The 15,912-nt window shown below is 38.6% G+C and overlaps 1 protein-coding gene across 1 annotated transcript in view; it reads right to left on the bottom strand.

Annotated features, from left to right (window-relative positions):
• Window positions 1-12,518: 12,518 nt before the first annotated feature.
• The window catches only part of GNAI1 (guanine nucleotide binding protein (G protein), alpha inhibiting activity polypeptide 1), a 26,098-nt gene continuing 22,704 nt past the window's right edge, over window positions 12,519-15,912 (bottom strand). Inside the window, exon 7 of the mRNA XM_015571254.1 lies at window positions 12,519-14,559. Within this exon, the coding sequence (XP_015426740.1) occupies window positions 14,369-14,559 (191 nt within the window). The 3' untranslated portion in view covers window positions 12,519-14,368. The remainder of the gene's footprint in view (window positions 14,560-15,912) is intronic.

Below are 15,912 nucleotides of genomic sequence, written 5' to 3'. Positions count from 1 at the left end.
CTAGATTAATAAAAGAATAAAATCAGAGAAGTTAGTTCCTCCAGAAAAAAGAATGTTTTTATTCTCATTTCCAAAATGATTGCCTTAGACATTGATTCTTAAAGTCTGGTCTCTGGACCAGCAGCGGCGTCACCTTGGTACTTGTTAGAAATGCAAATCCTCAGGTTTCACTCAGACCCACTGAACCAGAAACTCTGGGAGTGGAGCCCATCAATCCGAGTTTGTCAAGCTCCCCATGCAATTCTAATGCCTAGTAAAGTTTGAGAACTATCTTAGACTATGGAACATAAATTAACTAAACTAAGGTAGATGGGTCAAGTTATAACCCATCATGTTGTGACTAGTTGTTCTATTAGTCAACCACTTGCTCCATCTTCTGTTGTCTTTGGTCCTGCCTTCTTCCTTTCCTGGTGACCCCATTAGCTGAAGCTGCAGAGAGCCAAAGAGAGCACGGATCAGCTGCCAGAGTATCTTATATGAGTTGCTCTAACTTGGGAAACTTTTACATTTAATTTTTAAAAACATCCCTTGGGTCATTACACAGATCCCACTACTGATCTCCTTGCTCTGTCGTATCCCCTTTTAATCCATTCTCTACATTGTAGTCAGCGCTATCTTTCTAAAGTGCATACCTGATCATATCCAAACTCTTAAAAATGGCTTGCAAGGCTCCTAATACCTCCTGCTTCATCTATTCACTTTTTATCTCCCCAAACTCCTTCTATGCCAGTGATTTTCAACCTTTTTCATCTCAAGGCACACATAAACTAATTACTAAAGTGCTGCATTAAATGCATGTAATATGCAACATGTAAGTATAAGATGTTGATCGTTCTTAACTACATACTCCTGTTGAACTGTGTTGCATCGATATCCTGAATTGTAGACCACAAATGAATAACAGTTCAGAGAAAGAGAGTTCAATGTTGGCTGACATAGGGCAAAGAAAAGATAAAATACAGGAGGGACCTGAATGGGTCCTGAGGGAAAATGATATGGGACCTTTTTGGAATCTTAGAACTTGGGGTTCAGAATACATTGAATGAGGCACCATTTCCAAAGTTAGACTTTGGGTGTCAGCAGTGGGGTTCGTGGGCACCTCTGCTCCATGTACACATTTGCATTAGGAACCTCCTAAGAGAAAAGGAACCAACACCTTAATCACTGTGACTTAAAGCCATAAAAGCCCATCTGATTGGTTTATAAATTATGGAGAGATTGACCTGAGGTTGACAGCAGTCATCTTTTCTACCATTTGGAAAAACTTGCATGAGAATGAAGCCATCCCATAGAGGGAAGCAGAGCCCAGAGGTAGAGAAACTGAGCCTGACAACTTCGTTAGAGACCCGTGGATCAACATTTGCTCAAAGTCTTTGTCGTACTTAGACTTCACAGTTGGTATGAGTCAATATTTATTTACTTACCTTATTTGCTTAATTACTTAAGCCAGCCTCAATTTGTCTTTGACTTCTTTTAGAGAGAGCCTTTACTAATGAATAGACAATCCTTGTTTCACAGAAGACAGGAATGGATGAGGCGCTGTCAGAAGTTTTCATTAGTATCTTGAGGAACAGGGCCCTGGGGATTCAGGAAGAGGTGATGGATGTTGAGGCGAGCCACACACTTGAAGAGGTGTTAGTGCTTCCAGCAGAGTTAGTAGTGACATTTTATGTCCAGTTGCACCACTGGGAAGAACAGCAATAAATCACTGGCAATGCCGCATGGAACATGGTCAACCGGTGGAAGAAAGGGGTTTGGAAATGGAGTTTGACTTGTATGAGCATTATCTAAGGTATTGCTTCCTTGGAGCCTGACAAATCTTTTATAATTTTCTACAAACAAATGTTGGAAATTTCTAGAAAAGGGAAGTCCTGACAAAACCTGGAATTCCTTCTTGCAAGGTTGGTATAGGTTGTAGCTAATGTGATTTAAAGTGCAGTTTTAAGTGTAATCTCATATTACATATATTGAGAAAGAAGTGAAGAGAGGTCATTCCAGAGAAAGGGAAATAATGACAATGAAGCCCTCTCATATTCATAAGGCTTTGAGAACACCAGACTGACAAGATAGGATAAAATTTTGGAGAAGATTATAAAAAAAAATAAGATTGGCTAGTTACAACAAACCTGGGTTCGGATGCACATTGTCAGAGAAGTTTAAGTTAGGTTTAATATGAAATAGGAATCAGGAGGAAGGCTTTTATGTCACCAAATAATATGAATTTGGCATCACCCGTTTAACTTCTAATATAAATACTATCACAGTTCTTATTTTCAGTTAGTTGTTTGAGTTTTCAAGTTTTCTTACAGTGCATAAGGCCCTCAATTTCCTTTTTAAGATATGCTGCTATCCTCCTGCCCCAATGCCACACTGAATTGTCCCAGAACCAAGGGGCTTACTCAAGGAGTACAAGGAGGTTAGCTCTGCCTCCAAACACCAGGCAGAAAGAGAGGATTGTAAAGTCAGATTAACCCACGTCCTCCACTGGTTTGGTCAGGGCATCTCACACAGTCAGAGGATGCCTGTCCCTCCTGCAGGACTAGGATGGAGTGCTGAGTATGAGATCTTAGGTAAATATTTATTTTCTAAGACATTATGTCCTGAAATAGGACACTCTACCACAGTGGCTGGTCTGAACTCATGCTGACTCACAAGGAAGCAAGAACACAGAGAAGTTCTTAGAGAGTAAACTCAAAATTCCACACGCTCTGCCTCCCAGCAGCTGATCATGGAGTAAACTTTGCTGCCCTGCTGCAAATTGCCTACAAGTTTAACAAAACCAAGTGTTCTTGAGGAAGTGAATAAACTGCAAGCTTTATAAAATGCTGTAGGCGTACAAACAGTTACACCTAGCCTGAGAAACTATTTCACATCAAGATGTGAATATGCTTGTACTCAGTACTTCTACTCCCTAAGTATATGCTCAAGATGAGAGTATGCATGGCAGCAATGGCAAAAGAAAGGGAAATGATTGACATGCTCATCAATAGAGAATGACTACATAAATTATGTCATACAATGGATTAAAATTCATCAGTGAAAATAAATGAACAAGAACTACACATGTCAACATGAATAAATCTCATAATATTGAATAACAACAAAGGAAAGTCATAGATAAACACAGTTGAAGCTGTGACAGTAGGTAGATATTAACAAAGAAAGGGAACAAGTGGAATCAGATATTAAGCCTGATTAAGTCGGGAAGCTTCCAGATCCTCCAGGGGATAGCCCCATTGCCCTGCTGAGGAGATTAACATCCCTCCCTCCCCAGAGTAGAGTGCAAGGACTGGCTTTCCAATCTCCCCAGGAAACAACTGGCTCCTTCCCACAGATCACCAGGGGGAGAGGGAACCAATAAAGGGGAGATTCCTTTGCTAGGCACAAGCACAATAGAAGTCAAGATGGTGTGGGGGCGGGTGTCCTTCTACTTTGAGGCATGAGCAGTAGGAGCCAAAATGGCAACAAAAAGGGGAGGAGTCTAGCCTGGGAAAATGTGGGAAAGAATCAGATAGGATAAGGCACAAAACCCCAGAAGATCTAGGAAATGGATTGGTTTGGGGGAGGGCCCAGCACAAGCCCTTGAAGAATTAGGAGATTGGTTAGTTTAAGAAAGTTTAGCCCTTCCCAAACCTAAGGAGATAAAATCAAAATCTTAAAGGCCTGGGGCTTGTTTGTTTACATGCTTACTCTCCATATCAGCCATGCAGGCCCAAGCACCATTGGGCCTTCAGTAGACATACAGATGGGGAATTGAGATACGGAGAAGTTCTGTATCTCTGGGCGTTGGCCCTCCTGGACCTGACAGGCACAGGTGTGGGTCTAAGGCCCCAGTTGCTGGACTTCTGCAGCAAGATGGAGCTGAGCCACCTGCTTGTGGATGAGACATCAGCATGTGGGGGCAGTCCTTTGTTTTTGCTCCAATAAATCTTGCCAGTGTTACTCACATCCTGTAAATTAACAAAGGATCCTGGTTAGCTCTGGAGGGGAGGAGAGCTATGTGATCAGAGACAGTCAGATGGGAGGAGGGGGATGCCAAATATCTATCAATATAAAAGCCTAAGCGACTGTTCACCTGTTCCCCTGGTAGCGCACTGACCACCAGAGGGCAGATGTTCAATGCACAGGCATGGAAACATAGAGCAGACTGATGAATCTCAGAGGGAAGTGGGGAGGCTGGGAGGGGATTAACCAAAGATCTTATATGCATACTAGAGGCCCGGTGCACAGATTCATGCACCAATGGGGGTCCCTCAGCCTGGCCTTCACGGATTGGGCCAAAACCTGAGGGGTACCAGATTGCGAAAGGGTGCAAGCCAGGCCGAAGGACCCCATCGGTGCACAGATCTGTGCACTGGGCCTCTAGTATATCAAAGATAGATATATTATAGGGAAACGTGTTTGTTTTATTCTTTAAACCAGACATGTTTTTTGCATACCCATCTACATTCTCGCACACATATATTTTCATGATTAAACTATTTTAAAGGATCTTTAAGTGGGCTCTGTAGTTATATAAGTGCAAGTCTAGTGAGTAGATCTCAGATGAGGTTGCTCTTATTTACAGGGACCATAGGTCAGTTCTGAAGATGCAATGGGATGGCATTAATAACTAAGCTAGGAAAACAGGTAAACAGCATCTGTGCTAGGATAGGTGGCCACCCTACTTACGTTCCCTCTGCAGTACTAATTTTGTTTTTCTTTTGAATTATAATTAATTATTCTTCTCTGTCTCCCATAAACTCTTCCTCCTTCTACCAGAGGTAAGAGAAATTTTTCTCTTTGTCTCTATTCTCCATAATATATTCATCATCATTACCATCACTCTCATGATTGTTACAATAGTTAAAACTTCCATCTTCCTATGTATTGGGTACATCACGCACATTATGTGTAATAACTGATTTAATCCTTGCAACACCTAGAGAGAAATAGCACTAATGTTATCATTTTATAGAGAAATCATTGAAGCATGGAGGCTAAATAACCTGCTCTGGTTCACACAATGGGAGTTGGCAGGACCAGAATGCAGCTTTAGTCAGTCCTGCTTCATTGTCACTGTTGCCTCCCCAAATAGGACTTTGCACAGAGAAGGTGTAATTGGTCATTGGAAAAGTTAAGGACACCTTGGTTCACACACTTATACCCTTAATTCTAAGTACTAATGGGGAAAAAGCCTTTAGGAAACAAACAATAATCTCAACATAGTAATTTGCATTCTACTTAGACCTTTGTCTATAAGTGGGTTTGGCAGCTCTATTTTCCTTAAGAGGTCAAGTGCTTGCCTTTTATAATAACTTTATTGTCTTTTATAATAACTAAACAGAAAGGGCATTTTTGTCATAGGCTAAAGAAAAAAGAGGGATAACATTTAATTAGGAAAATATGGAACATTCATGTGGCTTATACGATAAACTCTTTTGCCAAATTTGAGATAAGTCTTGTTGAGAAGTAGCCCCGGGTTTGGGCTGCCAGCCAAGTGTCTAAAGTCTTCTGCTGCTTAGTAAACAGAATAACTATTGATTTTGATTATTGGCACACTTATGCCAAGAAAAACCACAGGCCTAAGAGATAAAGTTGGAGTTTAAGAAATTAGGTAGCAAGACTGCTGCTTCTTTATGGAAAATTACTGCTCCAGCATGACCCATGATGTAGATAAGTAAAGGTAAGTGCATTCTACTGATCTAGTGACATGAGGGTTTCAAACAGGTAGAATCACCAGAGTGAAGATGGGACTTGTATTACTATAAGCATGATGGTTTCACTTTTTAAAAACTGATCCCTTCAAACATTAGATTAGGTGATATAAAAAATATGGATTTAAACATGTCAATCTTAATGCCTTTATTGGACACATAGTCATTAAATCAAGTGATAATTAAGTTGGTATAAAACTTAGTCTTTTCTTCTTCATAATTGTCAGAGCAACTAATAATTTAGGCTCTTCTAAACTTAAAAGAAATTAGACATATTTCTAAAATGTGTCTTGATAATTTCAACTAATTGTAAATGAAATTATAAACATTCCAATATAGTAAACTTTTATTTGGTTCATATTGTGCCAAGTAGAAAATTGTCATATTTCTCATGGAAAAAAATATATGTATACTCTCATGAGAAATATAGCTAAAATATGTACATATATAATCCTTTTCTCAGATTGATAATGTTAAACAAATGAACTCAAATCCTAAGGGAAGTTTGAGAATCTAGAAAGCTTAAATTATACAGATAAACAGATGTGATTTTATTGAACCTTAAAGAACAGATGTGATTATGTTGCTGCTTTCTTTATCGAAAACCAGAACATGTATCTGGAATATTTGATACCCTGTGCTGAATTCAGCCCCACAGAATGTGAAATTCCTGTCCTCCTCCACAGTTCCAGGGAGCTGCTCTTCCTGAAAAACTTTGGAAGCTTTTCAATGCCTGACTGTGCTCAGCCAATCCTGTGGGAGGTATGGAGGAAGAAAGGAATCTGGCTGGGGGAATTATAACATATTAAAAACACAACACAACACAATAACAACATAAAACAAGCAAACAACAACAACTAATCTTGTACTTTGGCTAAACAACACTAAAGTGATGGGTTAGTAATTTTGTAGTCCCCTCATAGGTCTACTCTTACTCTATGCATTGGACCTAAAAATAATGATATAGCTCATTTAAACCTCAGTTTTAGAGTATGCATTTTAAAAAGTATATGGGTCTCTTTCATTACAGCCGACATATTTGAAGTGTGAATGAAACTCCTTATCCCCACAGTAAAGACTATATTATATCAAATCACAGTACAGCATTTTAGAACTTGGTAGTTTTCAAATATTAACTTTTTATCCATGGTATCTCCTCTAAAACTTGGGAACTTTTCCACTAAATACAAATAGAGTTATAGAAGACAAAAAAAGGTATTTGATTTTCAAATCGAAAAATATCATGCAAGTCATTTGAGTGTTTTATATATTCTAGTATCCAAAATGTAAGAAGACACAGGTGGAATTTAATTTATTCTATTATTTTTCTATCTCCTCACCTGAGGCTATGTTTATTGATTTTAGAGAGAAGAGGGAAGAGAGGGGGTGGGGGGAGAGAGAGGAGAGAGAGAGAGAGAGAGAGAGAGAGAGAGAGAGAGAGAGAGAGAGAGAGAGAGAAACATTGATGTGAGAAACACAATCAATTGCATCCCATACGCACCCTTTGTTGTTTCATGGGAAAGTAACTGAAGATGGAACCTGCAACCTAGGTATGTGCCCTGACTAGAATTGAACCCACAACCTTTTGTTGTACCAGACAATGCTACAACCTACTGAGCAGCCCGGCCAGGGTGACACAGATAGAATTTTAAAGTTATATTTAGTTTAACCCAATATATCCCAAATAGTAGTTTACCATGTACCTTCTTTGTTTGTATGTCTTTGAAATCCTGTGTGCATTTCACACTAGCAGTTAATCTCTATTTGGACTGACTACATTTCAAGAGCTCCATAGTCACATGTAGGCAGTGGCTGCTGTGTTAGAGCAGTTCTAGTGTGTGTGAGGCTGCAGATGAACACATACAGGCTTCTTGACTACAGGACTTTTCACAGCCATTGACATGCCACTATACACCAGGCACATGTATCAACACGGGCTTAGGCAATGCCATTTGGGACCTGCTGAGCTACATACACCATATGGCACTTGGGCAAAACTTGTGTAGCCACTGGATTGTGAAGACAGAGCTAACAAATGACTTACAGCCCTCGATTTCCCTCCCATCTCTGCCACTAGTTGGTAGTAAACATTATTCTAGATATTTAGTTTCTTAATTTGTCACCTCCTCTGAAAAATAAAACTTCTACTGATGCCTAAATGAGAGCATTAGTAAAACACCATGAGGAGGGCCTGCACATAGTAGGCACTTAATAAGTGTATTACACAGGCATTTTCTCTACATATTTATGATATTAGAAGGGACATTATCTGTAATATATTTGAAAATATGTGAGTTTATGGTTTTGAATGAAAAATTTTAGTAGACTTTTTCAAAGGTCATATTTCTAAAATGATTCAAGATCACGTAACTGGGTTGCAGGCCAGATCCCCAGCCCTAGTTGGGACTCATGCAGGAGGTTAACTGATCGATGTGTCTCAGATGTAGGTCTTAAAAGTTGGGGTGTCTGATGTGGGGCTCAAATCTTTTGTTCCTCAGCAGATGCTCAGGGTTTGAGTTCTCTTGGGATTGCAGGTCCCTGGGCCTGGAGGGTGTTATGGTAAGATTGTGTCTCAGTTTCTCCTACCCATGTCTATGTGGGTGCTGTTGTTTTTTACCTCATTCACTTGACGCGTAGAAGGCTCTAAGCTAGTTTTGGGAGTTTTTACAGAAGAAATTGTTCCATATGCACTTGTACATGGGGTGCCTGGGAGGAGGTGAGGTCAGGATCTTCCTACATTGCCATCTTGAACTGGAACCCAGCACTATTTACAAAAATAAAGCCAGTGTTGTGGAAGTAACTTTGACTTCACTTGTTTTTTATCTTCAAAAGTAGGAAAAGGGTCAAAGCTGAAATTACTGTTACAGAACAGAAACAATTTATTTCCCTGGCACTCATGGAGTCAAACACTAAACACAGGGAATGGCAGTGGAGAAATATTGACTATTTTCCTATGAATGGCACTGTTCAGGAGAATGGGGAGCGAATGCTCAAAAGCCTGAACTCCCCCATGACGGGTAGGTTACAGATTCTACTGGCCAGAATCACAGGGCACTGGGTGAGAGGGCTTGGGGTTGTGCTGGGAGCTGATGGGTCTGAGGTGAGGTCAGATCTTGAGGACAGTTCAGATGTCGGTTCCAGGTCGCTCTGTCATTTCATGGGAAATTACCAGGGGATCATTTATCATAGAACTCAGGAGCCTGAACGTAACTTAGGTGAAGATGTTATGTTTAGCCTGCTGGAAGTCCAGACCTGTGATCCTTAGTCAGGTCTGGGCTACTGTCTTCTGTTGGCTCGAGGCTTCCTAATGGATTATCAATGAGAAAGACTAGGTCTCTGAGGGGTTCAGACAGAGAGAGATGATCTCTCGAGGTAGGATTTAAAGCCAAATTTCATTGAAAGCATAAGGACCTTTGGTTTCATTACTGTAAAGTTTTCACAGAAAATAATCAAAATTCAAGAATGCATAACAGAAGATTCCAGGTAATAGCCAATCTTCACAATGGCTTATGTTTCAAGACTAGCTTTACACTAACGTTGTAAAAACACCTGTCAATTTAGTAACAATAAACTGCAAAATTGTAGATCTAAATTTTTAAAATCCTGGTAAGGGAGAGAATACATATATATATAGCGTTTGTGCAGGAATAAAAAGAATTTTACCTTTCATGAATGCTGCAGTGCAAAAGGAATTTCTTTGGTCTTGATTCTTAAGGTTCTCAAGAGTCCTCCTTCAAGTACTTCCTTTAGATGAAGCACTCTGCAATTCAGGAGGAAACAGCACCTTCTTTTGCTAAAAGTGGCACTCTATCACCTGCTAAAATAGTAGTGAAAACCTGCTTTGACCTCCTATGCATGCTTTGCCCATCCTATTTTTATATCAATTACAATGCACTCTTTGTTTAAAGAACTACTTTGCAATGGCAGCGCCCAGTTCACTTTGTTGGCATGGAGACCCAGGAAAACGGCCAGAAAACAAAGAAGCTGGAGACATTTGAACTATTTATGTTGCTTGAGAAGGTTTATCAGATGGTAGGACTGTCCCAAGTCAGACCTCCTCAGCCCTCGTCTGCATGACTGCAGCACATTCATACTTGTGCATATTTGGATGTTTCTGGACTTGTTGAAATGTGTTTCATAACCGATAGAGTAACTAAAAAATTGAAGTAAATAATAGAAATCACAACAGACACCAAAGCAAGGGGTTATGGGTTAAGAGAAAATCCCTGGGAAATAGGCCAATGGAGTTGTGAAATATAAAACTCTTCATATAAAGGCATTTTAACTAGGAAGATAGGGTTTTAAAAAGAAACTACCAGAGAACTTCCAAAACTAACTTGAAAATGACATAAACCTCCCATTCTCAGGTTCTTTATCCATATCCTCAACACTTATTTCTTTTCGTTTTTATAATAGTCATTCTAACAAGTACGAGGTGATAGTTCATTGTGGTTTCCATTTACATTCCCCTGATGATTAGTGATGTTGAGTGTTGAGTACCTTCTCATGAACCTGTTGGCCTTTAGTATGACTTTGAAAAAAGGTCTATTCAGATCCTCTAACCATTTTAAAGATCTATTGCTATTAAGTTTTATGAGTTCTTTACATATCTTGGATGTTAACCTCTTAGCAGATATATGGTTTGCAAATATTTTTTTCCATTCTGTACGTTGCCTTTTCATTTAGTTGAAGATTGTTTTTTCTGTGCAGCAATCTTTGATGTAGTCCTACTGTTTATTTCTGCTTTTGTTGCCTTTTGGTGTCATTCTAGAAAATCATCACCAAGACTGGTGTCAAGGAGCTTATCACCTGTTTTCTTCTAGTTTTATGGTTTCAGGTCTCGTTTAAATCTTTAATTCATCTAAGTAAATTTTAAATCCTTTGAGTTAATTTTTGTGTATGACGTAAGATAGTGGTCCAGTTTTTCCAATATTTATTGAAGAGGAATTCCTTTCCCTATTTTATATTGTTGGCTCCTTTGTCATAAATTGACCATATACGTGTTGGTTTATTTCTGGGTTATCTATTCTGTTCCATTGATATATATGGCTGATTTTATGCCACTATCAGACTGTTTTGATTACGATAGCCTTGAAGTATAGTTTGAAATTAGGGAGTTTGATGCCTCCAGCCTCATTCTATCTTATTTTTACAATTGATACTAAATAACAAAATGTGAGGGGTAGGGGTATTGATCCCCCCACAGTCTGTTCAGTCAAATGTCCACATATACATTTTGCTCTCCAAAAAACTTTACTAAAATCCTACTGATGGCCAGAAGTCTTTCTGGTAACATAAACAGGCAACCCATATTTTGTAGGTTATATGTATTTTGCTATATTCTTACAAGAAAGTGAATAAAATGTTATTAAGGAAATTATAAAGGAGAGAAAATACACTTACAGTATTGAACAAAAAAATCCATGTATTAATAGACACATGTAGCTCAAACCCATTGTTTAAAGGTTAACTGTAATCTGAAAAAGTAGTATGGTTCAGCTAAATTGAGAAGGTGGGAATGGGGATAAACTTATATTTTCTGGGATTAAGGTAGCATTCTTTGGAGTTCTCTGACAGACGTGAAGTCACAAGTCATAGGTTTGAGACTGGATCTGATCCTGCTCCAGTTAATTATCCCCTCTGAGCCTTTTCTGATCTATCTCACATTTACTGTTGGTTTTCAGGGAGAACATATACATTTTAGTCAGGACTTTTCAGCAAGAGATTGGACCTAAATAATGACATCAAGCATAAAAGGAGTTTTATAGACCTGTACTGAAATTAAGGCAATTTTTAGAAGCCAGAATAGCTTTAGGAGCCTTAGGAATGGGAATGTGGACTAATATTGGTTCTGTGTGAGTAATTTGCCCAGTGGCAACAGTGTAGAACTGGTCAGGCCTGAGCCAATGGCTAGGAAGATGAGAACTGTGATTGGCAACCTTACCAGAACCATGCAGTTCCCAAAGGGCAGACTGAAGGACAGATACCAGTTGAATCTAAAAAAGGTATCACAAGCAAAAGTGCTAATAAACACAAACAATAACATTAATAGCCATGAATGGACACTTCCCCATGTTCTGGGCATTGTGTTAAGCGTATCTCAGGTAGTACTATGTAGTGTGTTTGGAGAAAAGCCCAGGCTATGCACAAAGCACTACTAGGATATAGTGTGGGAGAGTGGTGGGGATATAGGCTCAGATGATGAAGAACCTTGAATGGAGGCTAAGTTAGATTTGATTTTGACAAGTTAGAGCCAGTGCAGAAGATACACAGAAGATACACAGCCACAGTTCAGTAATAGGATAACTTGGATTAGAGAAGGGAGAAATGGGAGATGAGGAATTTCATTAAGAAGCCATTTCAAGTGAAAGCTAAGCATGGATCTGAACTCAGTAGGTCTTCATGTGGATGGAAAGAAAAAGCAAAACAAACAAAAAACCCACTTGTGAGGCAGTGGAAAAGAACTGTAAGAAGTGATGGCTGAATAGAGATGGATTTGAGAGCTAATAAGAGTTCCTAAAGCTAAAATGAATGATGGTACCGAGTAGTTACAATGGCAAAGTAAGGGGGTGAGAACTGGTTTAAAGGGACAGTTTGATTTTGTGCATACTGAGTTGGAGTAGGCAATAAATTCCCAGAAGGAGGTATCAGGCCGTCAATTCCAAATGTGATACCATGTCTTATGAGAAAACTTGGGGCAGGGAAAAGTCAATCTTCTGGGATAGATGAGATGATTATAAGCTGGCAAAGATGAAGAAGAAATGAACATACTATCGACTGATACTTAAATCCTAATGCAAAAACATGTGTTTGGTCAACAGATTTATAAAATTTTAAAAATTTAAATTTATTAGGATTTATTAATAACAGTTACACAGAATAAAGTTCAGAAATTCATCAACTATGATCACCAATATGTGCTTCTTTGTAGCTTTTTAAACTATTTGTCATGATTCAAATTTATTCATTATAGTTGAGATTCATACAGAGCTTCACAATATGGACACTACAGGTCTCCCATCAGTAAAATTAATGAAAACATATCTTTCATGAAAGGCACATAAAGAATCTAAACTAACACACTTAAGGAATTTTGATAATTTTGAATTTCTTTACATTACAAAGAAGAAAAACAAATCCCCAAGATGAAACAGATATAAATGCAGTTTGTGGTTACCCACCCTCACACACACATATTTCAACAAATATACTTCAACAAAATGACAGCACGTAACTAAACTTAGAAACTACTTACCCAAAAAGCTTACTGAAAGGGTAACTCTTTCAAGATGAGTGAAAAAGACAACTAGGGTGGGGAATGCTGTTCATTTTGATGAAGCAAAGTCACAAGATACATCATGAGTTATCAAAAGAAAAATGACTATTGACATTCAACATCTAGCTGATATGTAACACTTATCTGAACAGACATACAATCACTGACTTTATTAAATACTATTATTCATTTTCTAAGTGTAATTGCCTGTTTCATTCTCAGAAATAATAGTACAATTTAAAATATAGACTCAAGCAAGTAGAGGAAATTTGAATAATCCAAGGGAAAAAAGTAATTTTAGTAAATTGTGATAATTAAACTTGAAACTAGTTACACATATGAATTAAAAGCTTGCATTATATCAGCAACAGAATAAAGATCTTTCTTGTTATCTTCCAAACAAGGAGCTATCATTATATGCTAGGTACAAGGGATTTCCCAAAGGAAATACTAGTACACAAATGAATGTCACAAAATTCATTATGCTGATATATTTTTAACCCAAAAATGCTCTCATCATTCACCTAAACTTAGTAATAAATAAAAAGATAATTATTTAAAGTGTATAAAAATTAATTTGGCATCATCTTTAAGGCAATGCCTGAATGTCATCCAAATATTAAAATTCAAAGTGAAAACCAACTGAATAAAAATCAAGTACTTATAAGTCTAAGATAGTAAAATATGCGATTTTAGTTCTTCAAACCAAATCTAATGTAGAATAAGATCAGCATGCGATCTTAAAAAAATAAAATGCGTACAATGTTTAAATAATTAATCCAAAGGAAGGTATATTCATCCTCTTTAAGAACATTTCAATAAAGCATTAAATTTAAAGAACAAATCATGTTATTAAAATAGTTTGTGCGATGTTTATACAAATGACATTTTTAGTATTACAAGATAATGAAGATAAGGGCTGCAATGTTTCCTAATATTAATTGATATACTTAAAATTTACAGGGCATGAACATAAATAAATCTGTTTAAAACTGGTGAACGTAGCAATAGTCTGGCACTGAGTACAAAGTACTTAATATTTCTGTTAGTTCCAAAGCGATCACACTAGAATTGTAAGTGGCGACTCTTAAAACCTAAAAGTAATGTGGAAAACTGAAATTATAAATACATGTATACATACATTTGCATATTTACACTTACACAGAAATCATCAATACACTAGAGCCCAGCTTTAACACTGCCCTTAGGTTCACAATGCAGGACCACCTTTCACATTTTTACTTAGGTTAAAAAACAAAACAGAACAACTTTGGTCAGGTCCAGATGTGTTTGCCGTATACTACATTCTGTGTTGCTGCAAGACTCTAGTATAGAGAGATCCACATATAAGTACTCATTTGGTTTGAGAATGCATTTTAACCATTCACGGCAAAACTTAGAAGAGACCACAATCTTTTAAATTATTTTTTATGATGACATCTGTTACGGCATCAAAAACAAACTGCACATTCTTAGTATCTGTGGCACATGTGAAGTGGGTGTATATTTCCTTTGTGTCCTTTCTCTTATTGAGGTCTTCAAACTGACATTGAATGTATGCAGCTGCCTCTTCATATGTGTTTGAGCCTGAGATGGGAAAGGAAAAAGCATAGGAGAAAAGTTAAAATGTGTATACAGCTAAGAAAAATGGGCCTTAAATATTGAAATCAGTTTCATACATTTAAAACAGTTCGACTCCATAATTGTATTTTTTCCTTATAGAAAAGAGAACCTATTTCTTCTAAATGAAAAATACCCCACGTTAACTACCTTTTAATGACTATGTTACCCTTTAAGAAAACCCCCGAAACAAAAAGCATTCCACATGATTCTCGTTCCTCTGTCAATCTCCAAATACCAGATCCCTCCTTTTTCTTATTCCTTATACTCTATAAATCCCAACACAGAACCCCTTAGTTCCATGATGGTGGCATGTATGTCAGTTAAAGCCTAGTGGCTGATCAAGAAATGCTGGCTGAATGCTGATCAATATTTTTATTCCCTTTCCTTATGGACTGTCTGGCATCGGGTCGGAAAGTGAGGGTGGCTTTCTCAAAGAGGTGCTCACAGGGATCACTGTTACTGCGTGGGGGCGTGGGACTTGGAGACAGCTGACTGGCAGCAATTGCTGTTTGCTATGCCCTGGTGATTCCCTGGGACCCCGCCTCATCCAATTTACAACCCCACCCAAGCTGTACATAGACGCTTTTGCATATGAATGGCCTGTCCTTTTGCAGCCTACCTAACAAACTGCAGCTGGGACAGAGAGCTCCAAAACTTCCAAACCCCAAACAAAGAGGAGAAATCTCCTGATCTCGCTGTAGCTCCTGTTGGGTGGCCTCTGGCAGTGGCTGACTTTGCACCTCCGTGGAGATCCAGGAGCCAGTGTACCCAGTGGTCAGTGTGAGACGATATCATATTTCAACTCCTCACATCCCTAAGTGACACGCTCAAGAGGCAGACTCAGTGAGCACCAAAGCCCCACTGAAGCAAGTCCTGCCCCATAAGAGGTCTCCAGCACAGCAGTTCTTCCATTATAGACACAGCGGGCCCTCACAGCCAATTGGTGTGGAGGTCAACTCCTCCCAGTGATACCAACAACAATCAAGGCTTAACTACAAGGCTGTGCACACAGCCCACAAAGGAGTGCATCAAGAGTGACCACCTCAGGTGACTGGGGAGGCTAAGCCACTGGGCCCTACAGGACACCTACCACACAAGGCCACTCTATCAACAGAGGGAAGCAGCCAAAATGCGGAGACAAAGAAACATGTCACGAATGAAAGAAATGGAGGAAAGCAAACTACTGGATATAGAGTTCAAAACCACGGATATAAGGTTACTCAAGAATCTTCTGGAAACCTCCAAGAAATTTAGTGAGACCCTCAAGGATATGAAAAAGGACCAATCAGAAATTAAGCATACACTGACTGAAATAAA

Source organism: Myotis davidii, unplaced genomic scaffold (genome assembly GCF_000327345.1).
Source record: "Myotis davidii unplaced genomic scaffold, ASM32734v1 scaffold125, whole genome shotgun sequence".
NCBI classification, from domain to species: Eukaryota; Metazoa; Chordata; class Mammalia; order Chiroptera; family Vespertilionidae; genus Myotis; species Myotis davidii.
This window is presented reverse-complemented; position numbering and strand designations above follow the sequence as displayed.